Source organism: Macadamia integrifolia, chromosome 5 (assembly GCF_013358625.1).
Source record: "Macadamia integrifolia cultivar HAES 741 chromosome 5, SCU_Mint_v3, whole genome shotgun sequence".
NCBI classification, from domain to species: domain Eukaryota; kingdom Viridiplantae; phylum Streptophyta; class Magnoliopsida; order Proteales; family Proteaceae; genus Macadamia; species Macadamia integrifolia.
The window spans coordinates 45,375,367-45,401,534 of NC_056561.1; the positions used below are offsets into that span (position 1 = coordinate 45,375,367).

At 37.4% G+C, this 26,168-nt stretch overlaps 1 protein-coding gene across 2 annotated transcripts; it reads right to left on the minus strand.

Annotated features, from left to right (window-relative positions):
• Positions 1-2,670: 2,670 nt before the first annotated feature.
• Positions 2,671-17,192, minus strand: LOC122077751 (NAC domain-containing protein 2-like). 2 transcript variants are annotated; one of them, XM_042643602.1, is made up of 4 exons: positions 17,055-17,192; positions 4,064-4,237; positions 2,971-3,227; positions 2,671-2,867 (listed from the first exon to the last, which is right to left on the minus strand). In XM_042643602.1, exons 1-4 carry the CDS (start codon positions 17,062-17,064, stop codon positions 2,796-2,798), a joined length of 513 nt encoding a protein of 170 aa, XP_042499536.1. In that variant the 5' UTR covers positions 17,065-17,192; the 3' UTR covers positions 2,671-2,795. The 2 variants fall into 2 exon arrangements, with proteins under 2 accessions (XP_042499536.1, XP_042499537.1); XM_042643603.1 differs by having other exon boundaries at positions 2,671-2,875.
• Between the last annotated feature and the right edge of the window lie 8,976 nt (positions 17,193-26,168).

A 26,168-nucleotide genomic window follows, 5' to 3' on the forward strand; every position in this document is an offset into this window, starting at 1 on the left:
GGGTAAAAGTATTGGATTTGGTCTTTTACCACCTGATTCGTTTCTTCCACATGTCGTGTGCCCAAGCTTTTGTGGGCACTGGACAATGGCCTCTGTGGAGCAGCAGCCAGATCCTCATTCTCAACATTCTTATCTCCTCTACATTAAGTTTATCTAGATATATATATATATATATATATATGATGCTTTTTAATGGTCTAACAATATTCCACACCATATGTCATAGCCAATCATATGGCTATCTTATAATATTTTGCTTTACGCCTTAAATGGATACATCGATCATACAACACTCCAGACGCACCTCTCCATGTCTTTCACCTTATTTTAATTCTCTATAAAATATCATTCTCTATATTACATTCGTTATTTATTATTATGCCCAAATATCTAAAACAATCACTTTGTAGAATCTCCCTCTCAGCACATTTCATCTCCTCATATGTCGTAGTGTAACTAATGTTGCACACCATATATATATACTACCAAAACTGCACGTGCAAATGCACGTGTCGCTATATGTTGGAGAAAGAGAGAGTTGTCTAAACTCATATTAAGTGTATTTTATTCTTTGATAACTAACCCTAGTAATAAACTGAATTAAATAGACAATGAATTGAATAATTACAGAAATATCATTACTATAATACTTAACCCAAATAATTATCTAATTGTTATTTATCATTCATGCCACCATAACTAAAAATTATGAAAATTCCATTACCTTTCCACTTTCCTAAAATAGTTACGAAAATGTTGTTACAGAAGTGATATTTTCAATTTCATTCCATGAGAATGATCTTTGGTTGTTGACATATCGTGAATGCTATTGTTTTGTGTGAACGATTGCCTTACCTGATTATGTTATGAACGGTTGAATACTTAACAAAAAAAAAAAAAAGGCTATCTATGAAGTTAAATAGTTTAAATCATAGTCTATACAAATCTTAAAAGATCTTAAAAGATATGAAGTTAAATTATAAAACAACAGTAAGTCCATATTGAAACTAAAATAATAGGAGTTTTTTCAGTTATGAAAATTACACACAAAAAAATTGAGAGGAGAGAGATCGTACTAAAATTAAAAATAATATGAGTGTTTCCGGTGTTGGAAACTAAACATTAAAGAGAGAGAGAGAGAGAGAGAGAGAGAGAGAGAGAGAGAGAGAGAGAGAGATGAAACAAAAAATAATAAGTGTTTTGTTAATAAGAGTTTTTCCTATTATACTTCTCTGGTCTATTACCTTCCTAATAATAGGTTTTTCTCTATGATTGATGGTTAGGTGATTTTTAGTTTCAATGAGAGTGAGAGAGAGAGATCGTATTGAAACTAAAATAGTAGGAGTTTTTCAGGAAACTAAACACAAAACAATTGAGGGGAGAGAATTTAGATAGATATATATCATATACTTAGAAAGATAAGATATATATATATATATATATATATTTAGTAATGTAGAAAGATACTTATTGAGGCAAGGAAGATGGAGGGATAACTTACCAAAATAAGATCGAGAGAGAAATTAATGAAGAAAATATACCATAAAAGAGGGAAATAGTGTAGAAAATATTCCATAAAAGAGAGGGAATTAGGAACGAGAGAGAGAGAGAGAGAGAGAGAGAGAGAGAGAGAGAGAGAGAGAGGTGGGAACATGAGACATTGAGAGCAAATAAAGAAATTAAATTTAGAGAGTATTTAAATATTATAAAAGTATAATAATATAAAGGGTACTAGCAATTTAAAAGAATAAAAAAAGAATGAAAAAAGAAAAAAGAAAAAAGAGATAATGAAGAAGAAAGGACATATAAGCATTAGTACATACTTTTATATAATAGTATGATATATATTTTTTTAAGTTACACTTTATACTATGTTTTCATTCTGTTTATCTTAAAACCTTTTGATAATTAAGTCTACAAATACTATGGGATAGAGGGTTCCGAAAGACAGTTGGGACCTTGCACCAGCATAGGGATCAATGGGAGCATGCATGTAAGCATCAACAAGGTGAGATTCTTGCCTTTCAGGTAAGGCAGGGCGGGTATTTTGCCCTCCTTTGTGTTTAGCGTAGGGGCCACACTGGCTTATAAGCTTCTTTTTTTCCTAATTATATTTATAAATATTTGAGATATTCATAATTGAGTCTTTCTTCCTCTCATGCACATGTGCAAACACACTCACATATGACATATACACACATGGATCCGCAAAGGCATATGCTGGAAGTGTTCTTGATATACGAGGGGCTCAAAATGGTCAGCAAGGAGAGAATAAGTGCATGGGAACTGAGTGTTCATCTTTCTCCCTCGCAATTTATAAGGTTATCAAATTGCTACTATTTTGAAACATTGTGCAAAGCATTAAAGTCGAGGAGAGACTGCAAAGAAACCATTTTAGAATATCGGTAATTATTTGGCAATTGTTATTTCATAATAAAAATAAATAAAATGGGATGGAAGGCTAAAGAATTTGGAGTTAGATTATCGAAAAAAGATCCTCTCCAACATGTTGGGTGTTCGATCTGACATCCAACGGCTGGGACTACATGGGGTATGCATCCATGTGTTGGGGTGCATGTCCATGTCCATGTCCATGTCCAACGCGTTGGAGAAAAGCCGAATCCTAGATTACCACTCTCAAATGACTGTAAATAAATATGCATAATCATAGACCCATAAACAATGAAATATACTCAAACCCCAATAAATTGTTGATCTTTGCTACATAGTGCAATGATAAAAAGAAAGAAACACATATAATGTTCCACAAATCTGTACCTATGCTATTAAAATTCCTATTCTTCATCAGACATGTCATAAGGATCCACGAACTTGTAATGAATTCCACACACCACATAGCTTTCTATCTGAGAAACTAAAAACATGGGTTAGGGTTACTTGTAAAGTAGCATTCAACTTTAATTAGAGTCTCAAAATTAGTTTCCAATAGCTAAACTAAATATTTCTTACCTTCTCTCCAATTGATCTCCTCTCTTCATCCGAAAATATAGCAGGGCTTATGCTATACTCATGGCTGACCCAGTTGGTCTTTATTATTTGGTTCTGTATTGCCCAAGAAAAAACCAGTTCCTTCTTCAGCCCCAGAATGTGGTCATGGTCAAAGATATGTTCAGTTGTAGTATGCCCCCAGAACCCATCTTTGGTAGTCTGGTTCTCTTTTTTGTTGGTAAAGAAAAATGCTTTCTTATCACGTTTAAATCCATCACCTACAGTCAATCATCATAGGCATTTAATTCAATTTATCTATTGAAAAGAATGATGAAGAAAATCAATCCTAAAATAGTTCTCTTATTGCATTTACACATCCTACATAGATAAGTTTGATAATGTTTGGAACATTTCACTTTTCCTAAATCAATGTAGAAAGGAATGGAAATCACAAACAAACAATCACATAATGCAAGGATTTATGTGGTTTCGCAAAATTACCCACGTCCACAATGAAATGAGATCTACTTTACTATCAACAGAGAATATAGGGTTACAGTTGTTATTCCTCACAACTTGGGCCCTTCAGACTCTTAGTAGGCCCTTCAAAACCTACTCATGAATCCATGGAAAACAAGACATTGTACCCCCCCCCAAACAACTCTATTTGATCTGGATTAAAATTTACTCAATGACTGGTTTGACCTCTATCACATGGATCCACTTATGTATACCATGCGACAAGGAAGATTGACCTAGTAATAATCTAATTTTCAGAAACAAAATGTATGAATTTTCACAACAAAATAGATGATGAGACAGATCTCCCTTAATGGGTTGTCAAAAAAGTCTGGCTAGCTCCCTGACAGGGCATGGGCTAAGCATTTCAACTCATAGGGCGAGCCTACGCTGAAATTTTCAAGCCTGATGTCAGCCCAGATCTGGCCTGACCCAGCCTGACTCTATGTATTTATATTAACATATAAATTGCCATACCTTTCTTAAAATGTCTCCGTTCACCACCAGCCTTTTTTAAACACACTACCTTAAATTACACTACCCACATAACCCTAATAGAGAGAGAGAGAGAGAGAGAGAGAGAGAGAGAGAGAACCTTTGGGAAGTTCCATAGGGTCATAAATGTAGGGATCAATATTTTCTTGGATGAGACCAGGAGGGAGTTCAAGACGACCCAAAAGCTTGTCCTTGAGAAAATAGAGCACCTCACAATCGTCCGGACGGAATCGGACTCCTGGCAGATCTGGAATCGACACTTTCACTTCCTTACCTAGACAGATTGAAGAACATGAAAAGACATGTTAAGAAACATAACACATGTCTAGCTATAACTACAACAATAACAAACAAGAAATTGAAGAAGAATATGAATCATGACAAAGAAATGTTAAGAATGAAAATAATAGCCATAAAGATAAGAAAAAAGAAATGGATGGGGGAGTTTTTGATTACTGCAAGCCCTTAGAAAATATAAATTATATGTTTTAAGAAGTGGGTTCAATATCCAATTGCCAAAAGCCTTAGACAGAAGTGGCAACCAATGGGAAGATATGGACCGTATTTCTCTCACTTCCTTCTTGCATGATGAAGTGGCATGGAATAGGTTTTGGTCTAGAGAAATAGGTTTTTCCTGTGATGGTAATGTGGAAGTGACTCTCTATCCTCTTGTGATTGTATTCGTCTGGGTATGCCCAAATTTATCCTGCATATATATTTTTTTTCTATATTTAACGAAAAACAAACAATGTTCAAAATAGACTTCTATGTTGAATATTTTTCATCCATAGTTTCCCATGCATTTTTGGTTTCTATTGTCTGATGATGTGTTTTTTTTTTTTCTGTTGAAACATGAGTACAAGAGAGAGTACCTTTGGAAAAAGTAATTGGCAAGGCAGGAGAGACCTCGATACCAGGATTTGATTTAGTAGTTGGTTGAGCAGGAACTGTTGTGGGAGATTGTGACCTTGTCCTTTTTTGTCGCTGATAAACCTTTATAGGAGGCTTGGCAATAGGGGTGTCAATTCGTGGCCTGACCCGACTAAACCGACCGGGACCGACCGTTTATAGACCGGCCCGGCCCGGACCGTTTATAAATGGTCGGTCTCGGTTTTGCTACTTGGACTGTCGGGCGCCCGACCGAGACCGACCGAATGACGCCCGACCAAGACCGACCTATTGTGCACCGACTTGGCCCGACCCTTTAATGATTGTAGAATACCTATTTTACCCCCCAAAGTAAAGAATAAAAACTAAAAAGTAAAGACATGTTCACATTTTAAATAATGGTTATATTTGGTATCATTTATTGATTTATTGTCATTTTTTTGTGCTTGCATGAGTGGGCCGGAATATAAGAGCACATTTTAAAGAGGGCCCGTTTAAAAATCGGCTAAAGCCCGTTTAACATTAAACATGTCCGTAGCCCGGTTAAGGCCCGACTAAAGCCCGATTAAAGTAGCCCGATTATAGCCCGAGGCCGACCGACCGAATATAAAGTGTACCATGCCCTCAATAACTAAGCCCGATTAGTTAAATGGGCGGACACGGTGTAGCCTTTGAAAGTCTTCAAGCCCGATTAAGCCCGACCGAAACCAAACCGGACCGGCCCGACAGGTTGACACCCCTACTTGGCAACTTGCGAAGCTACAGCAAGATTAAGCCGTACTAGAACAGAGAGAGGAGTAGGGGTGTCAATTCCTAAATCGAACCAGTAAAATCGGCCGGACTGAACCGATAACAACACGGATCGAATCAAACCAAAGCCTTATTGGTTCGGTTCGGTTTCGAGTATTGCAACCCTAAAACCAAATCGAACCGTATCGAAAACCGGATGAACCCAAAACCAAATCAAAACCGGCTCAAAACTCGGACCGAAACCGAAACCAAACCGGTAAGAAACCGAAACACTCCAAAATTCATTAAAAAAATCAAAATTTGCATAGTTTTGTATACATTTGTATGGAAAGTCGAATCCAAACTAGACCAAAAACCAAAACCAACCCGGTTACAAATCGATTTAAGAAACCGAAGATAAACCAAAACCAAACAGCACCGAAATCGAAACCAAACCGAAACTGGAATTTCCTTATTGGTTCGGTTTCGATTTCAACTTTCCCACACCGAAACCGACTCAACCCGAACCGAAACCAAGCCGGACCGACCGATTGACACCCCTAGAGAGGAGAATCAATATCAGCATTTGCAAGAAGTAGAAAAATAATATTATTTATTTTCAAAGAACATGACATCAGCACTTACAAACTGTTTGTATGTACCAAGATCATAGCACTTACAAACTTAAAAGTTTATCATGGTTAGATATAGATGAAGAATGCATGTAACTGATTACATGCTTCTTAAGATGGGATTATATATTATTTCTTCACGTGATATAACTTAAACCCTATAATAAGATTAAATGATCATATGAATCTAAATTTTACGAAATATAATCACATTTTTTTTTTCTTGATTGAATGAAAACCATTTAAATTTCATTGAAAGTAGTGAAGAGTATGGAGTTGAACTCAGAACCACACATTTTCTAAGGCGAAGGTCCTTTGCCAATTCGACTGCCCCCTTCATAACCACACCCAAACCGACATTATTTAAATAATTTATACCATTTCTTTAAGTTATTATATAGTTATAATTTGTATCACAAATGTTTGTGACTAGAATACCAAATTTCAAAAACAAATCAACACTATCCATTTTTCGAGGCTCCTTATATAAACATGCTTCCAGTTTGCAAACCTATATTCTGCTCCTCTAGCAAAACTGTGAGGAAATTTCACTGGTAACTACTATGAAACCATGATACCTAAAACTATGGAATTCTAAACCTCAAACAATGAAATCTAAACTTGAAATTAGGGATTAATCACCTCGACTAATAATTACTCTAGAAAATCCGGTAAGAAATTAAAAAGGAATGTGTAATTGTACTAAAGCAGTAGAAATGTGTTCGCAGCCTCCAACTCATAACTTTAGCAAAAGATCAAGAAAATAAAAAATTGAGTCACTTCGGGCACTTCTAATGCAACATGGGTAGTATAACCATTCAATCACTAAATTTAGTATGATTTATTTCTTTCTTTCTTTTGCTAAGAGTCATCAAGAATACTTTATTAATAATGATGGAAGAATAAAATTACATCCACGTTGGGTTGATAATCTACCTTCGGGATGGCCATTAGCAGATTAACAACTCAAATAATGAGCCGCGATGGGCAACTTAATCTACCTTCGGTATCGCCATCAGTAGACTAACAACACAAGTGGAAAGCCATGTATAAGTTATGAGAACTTGTATCTAGGCCTCATCTGAGCATCCCAATTTACATTTTCAAGAATAAAAGAATGTGTTTCCAAAATTATATTTGTCTAGTGGCTGCAGCATGGCTAACTTGTCAACGACAACATTAGCCTCACAGTAGATGTGTGTAATTGCCCATTATGAGCTGTCTAGAAATTCCTTGCGCCGACCGCCATTGTTGTTGAAACATTCATGGAATATTGCTATTGTGAATGCATAGGACCACGTGTTTAGAATCACATTCAATCTAGAGTTTCCTCATATTCCTTGCATTGCTTTTTTAATGTCCATGAAGAAAGCTGGGGAGATCGGGGCTGAATATCATGTCTCATGTTGTTTCATTCTTTCCATAGATAATAGGGAGTGAGGATGAGAAGAGCTAACCAAGCTTGCTTCAGATGAATAGTGTTTTTCTTCTGCTTCCACCATGGAAAAAGCTCCTCAGTAGAAGGGAAACCACCCCATAGTGCACTAAAGATAGATAGGATAACTTTCCAAACCCTAACACTGAAATCACATTCAACATTAAGTGGGAAAGGTACTCTAGATTGTTATGGCACAAATCACACCTAGAGACCATTGGCACCCTGTTTTTAGAACTTGATCATTTGTGGGGAGACGCTTATGACACATCCTCCATCCGAAAAAGGAGTAGCGGGGATGCAAACCTTTCAGCCACACAATTCACCCACCCTTATAATGGTTTCCTTCTTCTTATGCCTTCCCATGCGGATTTCACAGAGAATCGACCTGACTCTGAGAGGGATCACACTCACAGATCAGCCACTGCGACTAATGGAAGCTCAATAGAGTGAATTTGATCATATACTGCCGCTAGATCATGATTTGAGACCATCGCTAAGGACCATTGACCATCGGCAACAAAATCTGTAACATAGACTGAAATAAATCCCATTGGAATAGGGGCATTGCTAGGTAGCCAGAATTTGACTGAACATGCATCTCCCACAACCCATCATTCTGATTCACTAATGAAATTACATATTTTACAAAGACCAGGCATAATGGATGAGGAAGATATCTTTTTTAGAGAACCATCGTTTGCCATCAAACGACTACGCAAGAACTTTGCAAATAGAGAATTATCAGATTTGATAAACCTCCCGAGTTTAGATAATAAAGTTAGATTGACCTCCTGAAGGCATGGAATGCCCAGTCCGCCCTCCTACTTTGGTTTGCACAAAGAGTCCCATTTAACTGTTATTGCTTTGGCACTGGAAGCATCCCCAGACCAAATAAAATTGCGTACCCATGTCTCTATGACTGTAATAGAAACAGAGGACCAGAGATATATAGAGAAGTTGCATTACCGATTTAACTAGTTCTACTTTGTCTGCCATAGAGAGAAGACGCCCCTTCCATCCAGATAGGCATTCTTAGAATTTTTCCACCAAATGCATGATTAGGTTGCTCTTAACTCTCCCTTTAAAGATCTGAACTCCTAAATATCGTGTGGGAAAGAAACATTTAGGAATTCACAAGATTTCCTTAACACGAGCCTTCCTAGCGTAGAAAATCGTGCAAAGATAGATTTGATTCTTGTTGGGAATATCCCTCTCCATAAAGGTTTTGATGATAACAAATAAGTAGGGCTCCAACAACTATCTCTTTAAGTGCCATGTAAAGGATCACATTGAGGAAGCACCATGTAGAGGACCACTTCAATGAAGCCCAAGATGCAAGTGGGATTGCCAAATTGGAATAAATCAAGATGGAGAATCTGAAGAACTATTGAAGAGCTCTAAGAGGCATTGAAGAAGTAGAAGATCTCAAATTGAAGAAATTGAAGAGTTCGATACTTCTAGATTAGGTTGTAATTCACACACTCCCACACGCACTACACTCACGCGTCTTAATCATGGAAAACACCCCAAGACACTTTTACCTTCTTGTGTGACTGCCAGACAGTCAAAATACAAAACAGAGGTCAACCGGCAACTGTCGAATGGGAACTGACAACTGCCGCTTTGCCTCTGTGATGAGTTTTTCATCAGAAAATGCAAACAATGGTCAACCGGCAACTGCCGGATGGGAACCGACAACTGCTGAATTTAATCGGAATTATAACTGGCTAGCTGGATCAATTTCGGATCATATGCCTGTATACAACTTAGCCCACAGAGAGAAACCGGCAACTTCCGGTTAGAAGCGGCAACTGCCGGTTGACCTCCAAAGACTCCAACGGCTATATTTATGAGTCTAACTACTAGTTTCACATAGCTGGACTAGGAAGCGGCAACTGCCGGTTGAGAAAATTTTTATCCGTTAGAAATTATTCTCCTTCCAAATTGGGTGATATTATTACTCTAATTAAGCCTAGCCTCTGCCTATATAAATACCCCACTAATGACTTTAATAATTAACAATTAAGAGAGCATTAAGCAATCATATTTAAGTCATTTGTAAGAATCAACTGCTATTATTATTGGGGTTATTCTTGAAGTCAAACATGTTCTCCAAGAACTCGAGGACTTCAGTAAAAGTCTCTCTCATCAGTTCATTCTTAGGAGAGACTACAAAAGGTGCATTCAAGCTTACATTTGCATATTCATATTTGCACGCACCGCATGAGGTAAACTTGAACCATTATATTCCACTTGTTTATTTTATTATTTTTTACATTCTCCTAGACTGTAATTAGGATTGTGTCAGGATCCTCTTATCCTAAAAAGAGTTAGGTGACTCTCCATCGTAAAATGGGATTGTAAGAGGTGCCTCTCTACCTTGAAAGAGATTGTAAGGATACTCTTGTCCTAAACAAGATTCTGTAAAGGTTTTCTTCCCTACCTACTGTACTGAAAGGGAAAGCTAGTGAAATACCTTTACAAGTGGAACTTGTAGCGAGTGGATTAGACTTGAGTTGAGTCAAACCACTATAAACCTTGGTGTTATGTGATTGTGAGTATTTTACTATTCTGTAATTTTTATTCTGCAATCACATTTTGGGAACCATAAATCGAAAATGTTTAAATTTCATTAGGATAACCTATTCATCACTCTCTAGGTTATTTCAATTCTTCTCAAGATTAATAGCCTAACCATAGAAAACTTGATACCTATCAATGAATCTCTTGAGATTCTTTGCACCTCGTAAGTCCGCATTAATGAGGATGAAAAGGTCGTTGGAAAATAGTAAATGAGAAGGGGTAAACGCATTTCATGGTCCATAAAGAACTTTAACCAAGCCTTTTCTTCCAAGGTTCTGTAGACCACGATAGAAAACTTCTTCAAAACTAGAATAAATAACATCAAGGAGAGTAGGTCTCCTTGGCGAAGGCCCCCTTTCCACACAAACCCCCCCCCCCCCGCTGGGGCCCCATTAACTAAGATTGACAATCTCGATGAGGAAAGGATTTGACGGATTCAATGAATCCATTTTAGGTGAAAGCCAAATTTGTCAAAAGCTTTCTAGGCATGAAGCTTTAAACCCATGCTCCACCAAAGCCCTTTCTACTCATCATATTTCTAAAACCCCAATTGGAGGAAAAATAACTTTCCCCTTTTGGAATGCTCCTTGCTCTTCAGAGATGAGCTTTGGAAGCAATTCAGACATCGAGATGCCATCATTTTTGGAATCATCTTGAAAATAAAATTTCCAAGGCAGAGTGGCTGCAATTGGCTAACTTTCCTTGCATTTATGATCTTGGAAATTAATGTAAGGAAATCACAGTTGGCACCTTTAGTCACCACCCCCTCTCTAAAAAAGTCGCATTCTTGATCTTGGGAATTAATGTAAGAAAATTGTAGTTAGGGCCTTAGTTACCATCCCCTCTATTAAAAAGTTTTGAACTATAGCACATACATCCATCCCCACAATGTACCAGCATACTTGAAAGAAAGTACCTGGGAAGCCATCTGGACTTAGAGCACTGTCAGGGTCAAGATTGGTCATAGCTACCCTTATTTTATCGTGGGATGGAAACAATGAACTTTGCATTGTCAGCCTCAGAGACGAAAATTGGAATGTTACCGAGCAGCGCCTCATCTTGAATCATGCATACCTTTCTATGAAAGTTTTCATAATGATCCACCAACTTAGACCCAATGGAAAAAAATTCTGTGTGAATGGTTCCATCCTTTATATGCAACTGGAGAATAGTATTTCTGGTCCTACGCATTTTAGTTGAGAGGTGAAAAATTTTAGAGCATCGGTCGCCATGCTTGAGCCATCTATGCCTTAATTTTTCTGCCCATGGCTTCTCTTTAAGCACCACTACCATATCCAAACTGTCCCTAGCAGCTTGTTTTTTTTTTTTTTTTTATCAAACAGATCATCATTAATGCCACCCATCTCAATATCTTTCATAACCTCTGCCAGGCTTGTGTCCATTTTGGTCACCTCGCAATTAATATGAGGAATGGTGATATTTGGCCTAGGCTTGGAGAGGGCCCTTTTTTCCTTATCAGCTTTTGAGTAACAATGGAAATTGGCACGCCTCTTATAGGAATTTCCCATGAGTGCCGCACCACCTCTTTGAAGTCAACATGATCTGCCTAGAACCGATTCATGAGGAAGAGGCTATTCTGAGGCTTAGGCACTTCTTTGCTGTCCACCACAAGAGCCGAATGATCAGAATAACCACGTGATATTACCCTTTGAGCATATCCTGAGAAATTGTCTAGCCAAGCTTTGTTACAGAGACAACGGTCTAACATTGCTCAAACATTTCCCTTTTCATGTTATTAGACCATGTGAACTTGCAACCCATAAAAGGAATTGGTATAAGAAGAACATCCTCCATAAAACCTCTAAATTCCTCAGAAGAGGCAATATTAAATTTTCCAGGACTTTGCTTTTCATGAGCATAGGGATAGGCATTGAAATCTCCAATAACCATCCAAGGTTGCTTAGAACCTGAAATGGCACAAAGATCACACCAAAGCTATCGACGAATCAATTTAAAACAACTACCATAAACCATTGATTTGAAAAAAGTCACTACCCTTACATCCATAAACAAAGAGATGTGCTAATCTGAAGAGAGGACCATAGTAGGACGCAGAAGGTCTTCTTTCCAGAAAATCCGTAGGTTAGAGATAGCATCAGTCTTACTATTAGTTATAAAATCAGAACAATAACCTAATGATGATAAAAGTTTGGGAGGAGACTTATCTGAGTTTACTTTTGGTCAACCAAACAAAAGAATATCGGGTAATGCTCCCTTAGAAGAAGACGGATATCTACTCAAGTGCACCTATTTGATACTCCTCTTTCATTCCAAAAGGCACACTTCATTGGAGAATAGTCCTTGAACTACGAGTGATGCATCGGTCAGCATTGCTTGGAAAAAAGTCGTCTGTAATTCCGATCTTGTACAATTCCGTGAAATACCACCTTCAGGGGTGACACGTGTATTGATACCAATGCAATGGTCCAGATCTAATTTAAATGCCTCTTCACTGATTTAAGGTTTTATTAGTTGTATCAGATCTGGACCATTGTATTGTATCAATACACGTGTCACCCCCTGAAAATGGTATTTCACGGAATTGTACAAGATTGGAATTGCAGACGATTTCAACCCGCATCGCCCTCTTAGGGAACCTGATTAAGGATTTTATTAACAATGATTGACTCATTCCCACGTCTCTCTCTTTTTCTTTTTTCTTTTTGGCACCTTGTGCACTGGTCTCAACATCATCGGCAGTTAGTAATAAGCAGAGCACAGAAACGGTAGGACGATGTTCATCATCTGGATGAAATATTTATATTCAATTATAGTCACTTTTTGGATTAGCACCAGATCTGGCTCAGGTTTGACCATTAAAGCCACCTCTAGCCTTCCACAATTTGCCTCTTCAGAGAAACCTAAGTTGGTAAGATCGCTTACATTTCTTTGATAAGTGTTTATTGCATTATCTTACACACCAAGATTTGGCATGTTTATGTGATTAGAAATTTGAGAGAATTCTATAACATTATCCTCTATTTGTGCTCGATTGGGGTGAATCACATCATCTAGGGTACGTTGTTGGTCCATCTGCAATACCTCTGATTGCACTCGAGGCCTCCATTGTTTCCTCTCTCTTCGTCGCTGAGCTAGTGCTTGTTGGTCAACATAGTCTGCACCAGACATTGAAGGTTCCTTTTCTTGCATCGGTTGCTTATTTGGGCATACATCAGTGCGGTGTCTATAAAGATGACAATATGCACATCAAGATGGGGTGGTCTTCAAATTCCATTATTTGCTTAAAAACAAACATTTTGGTCGAATTCAAAAGCTTTCTTTCTATATAGATTTTTCTTCACATGTGGTTGTATATCATCTATATCAACATAGGCTCAAACAAAGTGACCGAAGTGGGAGTCTCTTGTGCATCAATCAATAGCGATAGGACATTATACCATCTTAATTGCAACACCCCAGCCCCCGTTAACCTTGGCACAATATTGTTCTCTTTGGCCTATGGGCCTCAGACTTTAAAACGCGTTATGTCATGTTGAGGAGGCTAGAGGATCTCTTAAATATGCTAGTACTTATCGTATTTTTTGTGGGGACACGTCATTGATCTTTTAAGCGGATATAGTACTTATCATATTCTTGGGTGTCACAATCTTCCCCTCTTTTCGCACAACGTCGCCATTGTGGCCCCATGCACTGTCAAGATCTGCTCTGATACCATTTGTAACACTCCAATCTATTAACATTAGTAAAATCTTATTTTGCCTCAAGGCTTTAAAATGCGTTTTGTCATGTTAAGAAAACTAGAGGTTATCAACTAGCCCAACAATCTCTCTCTCTAGACGATGTGGGACTAAAGTTTAAGCACCCTTATCGTCCCTGGTACTTACTATATTTTTTGTGGGGATACCTCATCGATCTCTCAGGCAAGCCCAATAGTTATCGTATTCTTGGGTGTCACATTAGCCATTGAAAATAGGATCTCCTCATCCTAATATTATTCAGGGAGGTTTGGGAACCTAACCCACATAAGCCTATAAGTGATATTATCGTCTTCAGGTTTGAACTCTGGTCGCTAGCGTTAAAAGTGTAATACTTTCCCATCTCACATGTCCTTTCTTGTAAACATGTGTCATCTCCATCTTTGAATTGAAATGAAAGAGAATGAATCCTGCCAAGAGACTTCAGATCTATCTCCTCATTTAGCCCCTAAGATTGAAACAAGGTGCAAAGTTTATCTATTGGAGTTTATCAAAAGTTCAAACGCCCAAACAGGAAGAATTTGTGCTTGTTGATCTGTCTCACATAAGCATCCTACGGGATCTTGATTCTGGTCATATTCCCAATCCTACGGGAGAAGGGAGGTTTTCCACCATTGGCAGCATCCCGTTCCCCACCACTGCAGCAAATGTGGTAGGTCTCCAATGTGGAGAAGCCACACTGTGAGGCGCTATGTGTTGTATGACAAAACCTCTATCTTCATGAAAAAAAAGAGGTGATTAAAGAACCCTATTTTGGATCTGACGCGATTCCTCTATGATGAATGAGTCTCCAGCACAATGTGTCAAACTGTCATGATCATCCTTAGGTCACTAGTTGTTGTGCTGATCACTGAAGGGTCTCCCTGAAGGGAAACCCTAGTGTTGTCACTCATGCCACAATATCACTGCTCTCTCTCCACAACCCTCACCAATGGTTAGTATGATTTAAAACTCATTGGATTCAAATAATTTGTATTCTTACCAACTCGATCCAATCATTCATATTCCAGAAATACTTAGGGCTAATTAGCTCCTTCATAGATCCAAATAAACAAGATGCACTATAAGAAAAGTAGACAAAACACATACTTTAATGACCAATTTAACAGTGGCAATTTTTTACCGCCAATAAATAGGGTCTTTAATGCTGGTACTTTTTATCATCACTAAACGGAGTCTTTAATGGTGATACTTTTTTACCGCCATTAAATGGGGTCACTACCTACAACATATTTAGTGGTAATTATTGTCTACCGCAGTAATTTTTTTTATTGCTACTAAATAGAAAATTTTAGAGGCAGTTTGTCAGCTACTGACACTAAATATTTATATTTAGTAATTATTTTATGGGAAAATGTTGGGTATGCCGCCGATATCAAGTATGCTAGCACGCATTGTGTCTATCTCTCTCTTCCCTTTTTCCAAAATGACCCTCATATTCTTCCTGAATGATACTCCATCATGTGTTCCTATTGGTGCTATCCACTAGCATACTTGATATCGGCGGTATACCTATCCCTCTCTCTTATTTTATATAGCCGCCATTGAACACTCTGTTTATATTAAAAAACAATTATCGGTGAAAACTACCGATACTAGATGCTTACCTTCCATGGCAGTAAAATAATATTGCCACTACATATATCATTTTTAAGTAAAAAAATATTTCACCACCACTGATAAATATTTTTTTATTATTTAAAAAATTTAACATTAAATAACCGTCACTAAACTTTAAATATTACCGCCACAATAACCATATAAATTGATGTTTTATTATTTCTGGCACCAAAAGTATATTTCACAGGAGTAAAATTACCGCCACTAAACTTTTAAAATTTAGTTCTCTATTTTTTCCTTCTTATTCACCCTCCAACTTTAATACATTTTTCTCCTTCTCCTTGACTACTACTTTCACTGCCAAAAAGAGGTTAAAGCCTACCGAGTTACTTATCTCTTTTGTAGGCTTATTCTTCTTTGGTGGTATGTATAATTGTTACATAAGGGTTGCATAGTAGGGGAGGAAGGGAGTTGTAGAGTTATGTAGGGGGTGCAAAGGGGAGATTGGTGGAGATTCATAGTGGGGGTGGGGGTGCTAGCAGGTTGGGAAGAAGGGGTGGGGCAAAGGTACTAGAAAGGATGGGGTGGGGTTGGGAGAGTTAGCAGGAAGGCTCTATCTAACTCTCCCGAACTAGTCCAACCTGGTTTTGATTAGGTTAAGTTCTTTCATTTCGTATAGGCTATTATGGCTAGGTTCACGCTTTACCTCACTTTTTTTTCTTTGCTTTTATGTTTTAATCATTTTCTTTTCTATTGTATTACAACTTATCATTAAATTTGGAAATTCATCAATATCATAAAGACTTTTAATATTTTCTTGAAAATAAGTGAATCATTATTTTCAAGAAAGAAAATCATGATAGCATTATAAAAAAAGGGAATTCATAATTACATTCCAAAGATGTAAAAAAATGGTTTTTTTGATTAAATATTAACATAAGGTAATTGACCCTTTTAAAAAATGAACTTACATCTTTAATAAACAGTGACGAATCCTATAAGGATTAGTCCTGTTAGCATTTTATTATTATTATTACTAAAACATACTAGTGTTTACGAGAACGCAGGAAGACTAAAGTCTACGACTAATTTACAAAGGGAAAAACATACATACATGTTGGTTGCTGTCAATAAACAGTCCAAAACAATGTAATTTTTTTTCATTACTAATCAGAATGAAAATTGATCAAAACAATATAGAAAAATATATTCAAAACTATATTTTTAACAAATCAATTGGCTTTCGTGATCTATCAATCTAAACCAAAATCTAAAAAATAGAACGAGAAGAAAAATAAATTATAACACTCATATTCAAATATCCAGTCATATTAACTCTGATACCAATGGATAGAAATTTTACAGAGGATCAATATGAAAGTTAAAAAATAGAAACAATCATATATTAAGAAATTTAACATTGATCTCCGTCATCTGCTCTCCTCTTTAGATTGAACTCAACTAGAGTAGCCATCTACTAGTTTTCAAGCATATAAAATTTAAACAAGAAAGACAGAATCATACCTCGATCCATTTTGTTTGATGAAGAACTCAAATACTCTTCTCCCTTGCTATTGTTTTATTTGCTCCCTTATCTAGACACAAGTTGTAGATGATGACTACTAACAGGCAAAGTGATCCTTTTATAAGTGGAGGCGGGGGTCAAGGACTAACCCTACAACAAAAGTAATTGGGTCTTTCCTATAATAAGAGACTCAATCACTAATAGGCCCACTCTATACTTTACACTTTAAGATGTTAACTAAAGCCCATTAACCCATTAGGGAGATCACTCCCAATTAGATTCCAACCAACCAAGTAATTTACACCCATACAGTTAGTCTATTTTTAAAAAAATAAAAAATTTAATTCAGATAACATACATGAATTACATGATTCTAAAATCCAAACAGTGGAATTCATCCACATTGCCTTACATGTAACCATCTTTTTTGAGGGACAAAACTATAGCATATCCCTAGTAACAATCTTAACATGGAATCAAACAAAACATAATGGGGAAAAGAAATTATTCTTTTTTTTTTAAATGCTAAAGGATCCATTGGGAAAAAATAGAACCCAAAGAAAAGGAACCATAAAAGCAAACTCAGCAAAATAGAGACCACTCAAGGGGGAAGGAGCCCATTAACTTTTGTAATGGACAAGCAAATGAGATTTACTTTTGTAACTGACAAGTAAATAGCATTTACTGACCAAGTGAATGGCATTAAATTTTGTAACTGCCTAGTAAATAACATTTACTCTTGGTCCCATCTATCCTTAGGGCAGCTTGAAGTTTGTAACTGACAAGCGAATGACATTTACTTTTGAAACCGTAGAAGCTTGTAACTACCAAGAAATATTTACTCTTGGTTCCAACTTTCTATAAGGCCACTTGAAACTTGTAACTGATAAGTAAATGAATTTGACCCAAAAATTCTCGAGGCTTCCCTCCTGTCTTCGATTCTGGCTCCGACACTTGGCGATTGACCAGTGAAAGCTGCAACTGCAAGCCCATGATGATGAGTAGAGTTTACAGGGAGAACCACCAATGCAAGCAAGGTTCTCTAAAAATAGGAAGCATTTTTTTTTTAATTTAAACTTCAAGTCAAAACCCTAGCAAATCTAGGTCTAAATTATGGGTAAGATGTGATGGACGGTGCTTGTTAATTGCGCTTATATGCATTGATCAAACAACGTCTTTGGATACCATTTCTACGTGAAAGTGGACAACATATATCAAATGGTGCTATTGACCCCAAGAATATAGCCATAAAGGCGCATAATCGGTAGTAGGTTAACTATAGAAATGGGCAACGACTTTTCCAAAACTAACGTTGATCACTAATTTTTTTCTCGAAGTTGGCAACACAACACTTAAATCAACCAGCCTCGTGCTACATCTATTGTTACTCCAATCAACAATGGTTGCTCTCCTATCTTTATTGTGCCTGCTTTTGCGATGAAGAGGTTGGTCTTAGGTTTAATTTTTGTGGAGTACACCATGGAGTATGCTTGGGTTATGCTCCCATGAAATTGTAGTGCAAATTATATCTTTATTTTTTTTTTTCTTAAGGTCAGTAAATAAATATATTGATATGAAATATAATGAGGAATGTACAAAAAACCTAGAGGGGTCCTTACATTAAATCCCAACACCCTCCACCTTCGGCATTACCATCAGCAGAAAAGCATTGAGATCTTAGATATAATCAGGACTCAAGAGAATCTGAATCTAGTTTTACCCATAGCATCCCATTCAATATCTGAAATAGTGAAGCTTGGTGGAGTAACCCAATCAAATGATAAGCCAGTAGCGGCAGCATGTTTTGCCATCCTATCTGCCACAACGTTCACTTCTTGAAAATAGTGATGAATGCTCCATGTGATGGAGTTTAAAAATTCCAAGGCCCTTATCCATCGTTGTTTGAATTTCTATAGAATTAAGTAATTTGATACACACCACACCACATCCCTGGAGTCACACTCAATTTGACACCAATGTCGATTCAAATTCTGAGCCACCCTAATAGCTTTAAAAAAAAGCAATAAATTCAGCATCAAAATTTGTAGCCACACCAATAAAAACTGTAAAGCTTATCCAGACTGCCCCCCCCCTTCATTCCTGACAACTCTACCAGCCCCTGCATTTCCTGGATTGCCCAGAGAACATCCTTCTATATTAATCTTACTGCAACCTATGGGAGGGAAATCCCAGAAGATTTCCGCGATTTTCTTTGATTTTGGTTTTGCTCTTGTCAAGTTCAATGATGTGGAGATCATCAACTCCTTCATCAACATAATCCCCACAAGAACTATACTCGATACATCCTATAGAACCAAAATTATAGCTTTCACAGCCAAGCCGGCCTCTCTGCTATTGTTATCATACCTCATGCAATTTCTTTCTATCCATATAGAATATAAAACATATGACAAAGAGGCACACCATACATGCTTCAATTGAATTCCATTGGATTTCCTCTTCCACCATGAAAACAGTTCCTGAATTGAAGGAAAACCCAGCCAATGCACATCAAAAAATTTAAGAAACTCAAACCATACTATCAGCAAGTACCTGCATTGCAGAAAAAAATGGTCCATAGATTTAGCCTACTCATAACACAGAGAGCATCTTGACGCCATTGGGAGGGAACATTTTGCCGCATTTTCTTCGGTTGGCAATCTACCATACACCACGCGCCATCCCAAAGTCGACACCTGAGGAGAGATGCCTTTCATCCGTATCAATCTTACCCACGAGACCTTCTGACCTTTCGAGCAAAGCTTTTCCCAAGCTGATAACATAATGAACTTCCCTGATTGAGTAGGAGTCCACATCCTTCTATCAAGCTGATCGCCTGAAGCAAGAGGGAACTGAAGAATTGCAGAACATAAATCTGTATAGTCGTAGAAGTCACAGGAGGAAGACACCACTAACCGTCCACTATAAAATCAGCCACCTTCGCTTGCAACCCGGCCTCAGGAACAATGTCCATCTCTTCTATAATCGATTTATCTGACAACCATCAATCATACCAGAAAGAGATCTCCTCCCCATTTCCAACAATCCATTGCTCATTCAACACCACAAAGTCCCACGTCTTCTTAATTCCTGGCCAAACCAATGAGCAAACATAAGATTTCTTTGGAATTCCTGCAGTAGAGAGAAATCGCCCTCTAAGGAAAGCAGCTAATATTGTAGTGTCTATTTTGATTTGCCAAGTCATCTTAGCCAACGTCACCATATTGACATCTCTAAGCCTCTGAATTCCCAACCCACCTTCCACCTTAGGATGGCACACCTTACCCCAACTCACAAAGATCATCTTTGAGGTATCCGTATCACCACTCCATATAAAGTTACGAATCCATCTCTCCATTAAAGCAATCGAACTAGTAGGCAAGAGATAAATTGCAAAGTTATGGATTGAAATACTACTCATAACCGTTTTAACCAACTCCACACGCCCAGCTAGAGAAAGCATCCGACCTTTCCACCAACGGCAAGATGAGATCGTTCTTCACTCTTCCTCTAAAAATCTCCACTCCCAGATACCTAGTAGGGAATCTGCATTTTGGAATATCAATAACTGTCTTGATTCGACACTTCCTCTGAGCAGGAATCTTGCCCAAAAAGAGCTTACTTTTCTTCATACTTATAACCGGACCCGAATAGGACTGATATTTATTCAAAAAGTGCTTAAGATACTTCCCCCCTCTCAAATCAGCATTAATAAATAAAAAAATGTCATCTGCATACAATAAATGACTTGGAGTAGTCACACCTCTAGGGCCAAGCAAAGGCTGAATCTTATTTTCTACAAATAAATAATGTAGCCCATGACATAAAACCTCTTCAGCCAGAATAACTAGAATAGGTGATAAAGGGTCCCCTTATCGAAGGCCCCTTTCAACCTCAAAAAAACCTACTGGACCTCCATTAATCAGAACAGAGAGTATGGTAGACCTTAGGATCTCATGCAAGTAGCCAATCAAGCTCTAAGAAAAATTAAACCTCCTCAACACATCAAATAAGAACACCCAATCCAGCATGTTATACGCTTTTTGGATATCAAGCTTTAGAGCAAGTCCCCAACCAAACATTTTAGAGTGCATTACATTTGCCATCTCTGAGGCTAAACAAATATTCGAGGAAATCACTTTCCCTCTCTGGAATGCTCCTTGTTCCCTAGAGATTAATTTAGGGAGCAATATATTCATACACATAGCCTGAATCTTTGGAATTATTTTAAACCAGAAATTACCAAGATAGATGGGGCGGAAATGACTCACCTTCCTGGCACCCGTGACTTTTGGGATTAAAGTTAAAAAATTCGAGTTTATCCCTTTAGTCACAATACCCTCAGAGAAGAAGTTTCCAATAGCCATACGTACCTCATTTCTGACAATATGCCAGCAAGCATGGAAGAATGCACCAGGAAATCCATCTGGCCCAGGAGCACTGGCAAGATCTAGATCATATACAGCTGCCTTGACCTCCTCCATAAATGGAACCGCTATTAGCCAACAATTGTCGTCCTCAGATACAATTGAAGGAATACAACCAAGAATATCAGATGGAGAAACAGCCCTACTCTTCTTATGAAAGGATTCATAGTGAGCTGATACATACTCACCAATAGCCGTAGGCTCATTCAACACTTCACCTTCCCCAGTCATAATTTCTTTGATTTGATTTTTGTTTCATCTTAACTTGGTGGATATATGGAAAAACTTCGTATTTCTATCTCCAAACCGAAGCCATTTCACTGATTTCTCCGCCCAGACCTTCTCCTATCCAAAGCAACCTCATATTCCCTCTTTGCAATGATCTCCTCATTAAAAAGCTGATCAATGATCCCATTCTCTTCTATACGAGCAATCACCCTATCAAGGTTCGCTTTAGACCGATTCACCTCCACATCAGTGTTTGGAAATGCTTCTTTAGCCCAGGCTTTCAAATGGCCTTTCAACCTCTTTAACTTGGCCGCCACCACATAGAGAGGGGTTCCATCCATAGATTCTGTCCACGAGCCCTCCACACATCTCAAAAAGTCATCATGTTCCATCCAAAAACGTTGCATACGAAAAGGAACATTCATAGGGCATGGAATACTCTCACACGAGATCACCAAAGGGTAATGGTCTGAGTATCCATTAGCAGCCACATACTGAGTACATCTTGGAAAAACATTCAGCCACTCCTCATTACAGAGACTGCGGTCCAACACCGCCCTCACATTACCAGCTCTGCGATTGTTTGACCAAGTGAATTTGCAGCCCATAGAGACTACAGGAAGCAAACCTGCTGCATCAATCATGGCTGCAAATTCACTAGCAACGCCAACACTAAACCTACCCAGACCTCTCTTTTCATAAGAGAAAAGCGAAGCGTTAAAATCCCCTACAACTATCCATGGCATAGAGGGCCAACCAGAGAACATAAATCACACCAGAGCTCTCTGCACTCCACTTTAAAACTGCTTCCGTGAACGACCGATAACAAGAATTTAACCCCATTAACCTCTATCATAAGAGAGATATGCTGGTCTGAGAATTTCACCACAATCGGCCTAGGAGCACCCATCTTCCACAGGACCCAAATATTTGGAGCCTTATCCACCCGGGAATTAAAAATAAAATCAGAATTAAAACCCATCGTTTTGAAGAATCTTACCTGGCATTTCTCAAGTAACACCTTTGGCTCTGCAAAACACACCACTTCAGCATCATGTCTCTTAAGCAAAGCACGCAAATTAAATCTTTATGCCAGTGAAGATGATGAAGTTGATGTTGCAAGCACTGTGTTTGATGTAAGGAGTAGGTTGTTCTACTTTGGATGGATCCTCCCCCATCCCCCCCCCCCCCAAGTTGTTCTCCAAGGTGATCATGTTGTACTTCATATCCTTGACACCCAAAAAAGAATACAAGTCACCAAATATTTGGGCCTGGAAAATATTCGTGATTACAGAGGCATAGTTATTTGTTTATTTATTTATTTATTTTGTAGAATTATATAAGGCATAGTTAAGATATAGTATGCCTCATACATTAAATAATCACATTTTTAAAATATAAAGTAAGTTGCATAAAATTCAGTTTGAAAGCTAGAAATAAGCAACCTTGAGCTTAAAAGAGTGTCAATTTAGAAGTGAAACTTATATTGTTTGTTTAAAACCAAATCAAATAGAAGTGAAAAGCTTTAGTGCCATTTTTATTTTTGAAATTAAAAATTTCAGTTCAAATTTGGTTTGAATCAAGCCAAATGAATGGTAACTCGTATAAACCGAACTTTAATGAAACTAAACCTTAAAACGGCTAAAATATATGTTCAAAGATTTCAGTTTTCTTCATCTCTTCAGCCTCTATTTTCGATTAACTCTGACTCTCTTCACTTCTCTTCTGCAATTTTACACTTCTACTCATTTTGGAAGGCTTGACCAGAGTTATCAATTCGGCCGAATAATTCGCGAATTATTCGGCCGAACCGAATTTTTCCGAATTTTATCAAAAATTCGGACCGAATCCGAATTAAAAATAAAATTCTTTAAAATTCGTGACTTTTTCAAAACTGAATATAACTCGCGAATAATTCGGACCGAATCCAAATTAAACCGAATTATTCGGTTTATTTAAACATTATTTTAAAAAAAAAACCAAAAATAAAAAAAAAATAAAAAAAATAAAAAAAATAAAAAAACCCCAATAAGCTTTTTTGACCGAATCCTTCAATTAATCATCCGAATTATTCCGAATAATTCTCCGTCCGAATAATTCCCGAATCCGAATTTGTTAACTATGGGCTTGACTGCTTCATTAATTGTTGATCAACTAAGAAGTATTCTTAAGATATTTAGCTTTTACAGTATGGGATAAAGAAAGTTGCATGGTTGTATGGCTCTTGCGCCCAGACATAGGGGCACTTGAAATTACCACCCCCACCCTTGTATAATAAAAAATTTTCATTCATGTTGATGCCACCGCGCGCATTCTGATTGGCATCACGCTATACAGGGGACATGAGACCAAACATCAATCTCTTGTATATGCTTTTAGAGTTAAATCTTATAGGTTTAATATTATTTTGTATGGTGCAAAAAGTTGAGCAGTCAAGAAGCGTAACATAGATAAGTTGAATGTGGCGGAGATGAGGATGATGAGATGGATGTGCGGCAAAAATCTGAGAGATAGAATAAGAAATGACCAGGTTATAACCGATTTAAGAATCGCCCCAATTCAAGATAAGCTCAGAGAATGTAGGTTATGATGATTTGGGCATGTCCAAAGGACGCCTTTGGATAAGGGTGTCAATATATAACCGAAACTGTTTACCAGAACCAAAACCGACCGGTTATAACTGAATCGAATCGCACCATAGTAAATTGATCCGGTTTTGGTTTTATAGGCCATAATTCCTGTTCAGTTCCAATGGTTAACCGGCACCTAGAATTAAAGACTTAAAGTGTTTTGAATTTCGATGGGTCTCTATGAAAAAATGGGGGGAAAGCAAAGTACTAACCGAGAAGGGAGCTTCACTTTCACACAATCACACTTCTTGATTTTCCAACATCTAGGATCATAGTTAATTAGTTATCATATGTACAGTCTTTTACATAGAAATTACATTGTCATTAGAAAATAAACGTATATTGTCTTAACTATTTAGGAAATTTAATATATGTGAGATTCACACTAGAGTTGTAGGATGCAAACCATTTTCTAAAACGACATTATTAACCGCATGTAAACTGGTTGTGAACCGAATAACAAAAATCGATTAAAAACCACTAAAATCAAAACCGGATGAAAAAAATTCTGATTTCACCTTATTCCTATCCGGTGCGGTTTTGGTTTTACCTTATCAAATGTAAAACGAACCGAATAACCAAAATCGCACTGTTTGACACTCTTAACTTTGGATGCCCCAGTACGGAGGAGTGACCAAATGCAGATGGATGAAGTTAAAAGGGCTAGGGGCAGGCCGAAAAAGACCATTGATGAGTTAGTAAGAAGTGACATGCAAAAGTTAAGTCTTCACCCAAGTATGGCATCGAACAGAGCTACTTGGAGGGCTATGATCTGGGTTGCCGATTTGTGAGTGGGATATCCAAAAGTGTTTTTTTTTTTTTGGTTGTAACCGATGCCATTCAGTTGGGATAAGGCTAAGTTGTGTTGTTTTTGTTGTTGTTGTCATATGCTATGATTTTTTTTTTCTTTATTCTACCATGTTTAGAAAATATTCCATAGAATAGATTATAGTTACTAGTAGGGTTTTCTTTTGGATGATAACAGTAGTTTTGATTCTTTATCATGTATATTATTTTATGGGCATGAGAACTCTATCGTTATGGCGCATGAAATGCTAGACCAGCAGGCCAATGAGAGTGTGCGTGGGAGAATATTTAGTGCACACAGGCAGGACGTTTCTTGGTCTTTTCGCATGCCCACCAGTTTGGGTGTTTCCAATGCCAGATTGGCAAGTTTTTTTTTCCTTATTTTATTTATATTTACCTTTGTTTTGTTGCACAACTGTTGAACTAAGTTCTCCTATTCCCTTCTTTAATTTTCTTACATTTTATTAATTCTATAAATTAGCATGTGATATCGAGTTGTGTTTTAGAATGTTCACTATTTAATAAAAGTACCAAATAAATAGGAAGATCGGTTTAATTGGGTGGACCGAGGTGCCTAACACGGTTTCCTTAGTTTGCATGCATCTAACTTGAACTAGATCTCATGATTGAATCAGTTTCATATTTGGGTCCTAGACTCTAATCTAGGTTGAGTCTGGTGACTCCCTATTCCTTCTCTCTCAATAGGAGGATAAAATATTCCCTTTCAAGAGGACGTGGGATAAAATTCCACTTGCACTCGTTGGCACTATTTTTTTTTTTCCCGAATTAAACTCATAAACCTTCTCTATTCGATGTCACAATTAAGTGTGTGTATATATATATACATGTGAAGCATGCGTGGGAGTTACCTTAACCACATATCATTTAACACACTATTTACTCAAGTTCGAGGGAAACAAGAGATTACCTAAAAAAGAGAAAAGCAATAGCTCATTGAAAGATACAGACAAATAAATTTTCTAATGAAACCGACAAAAGGAGCAACATGGGTACCATAGGG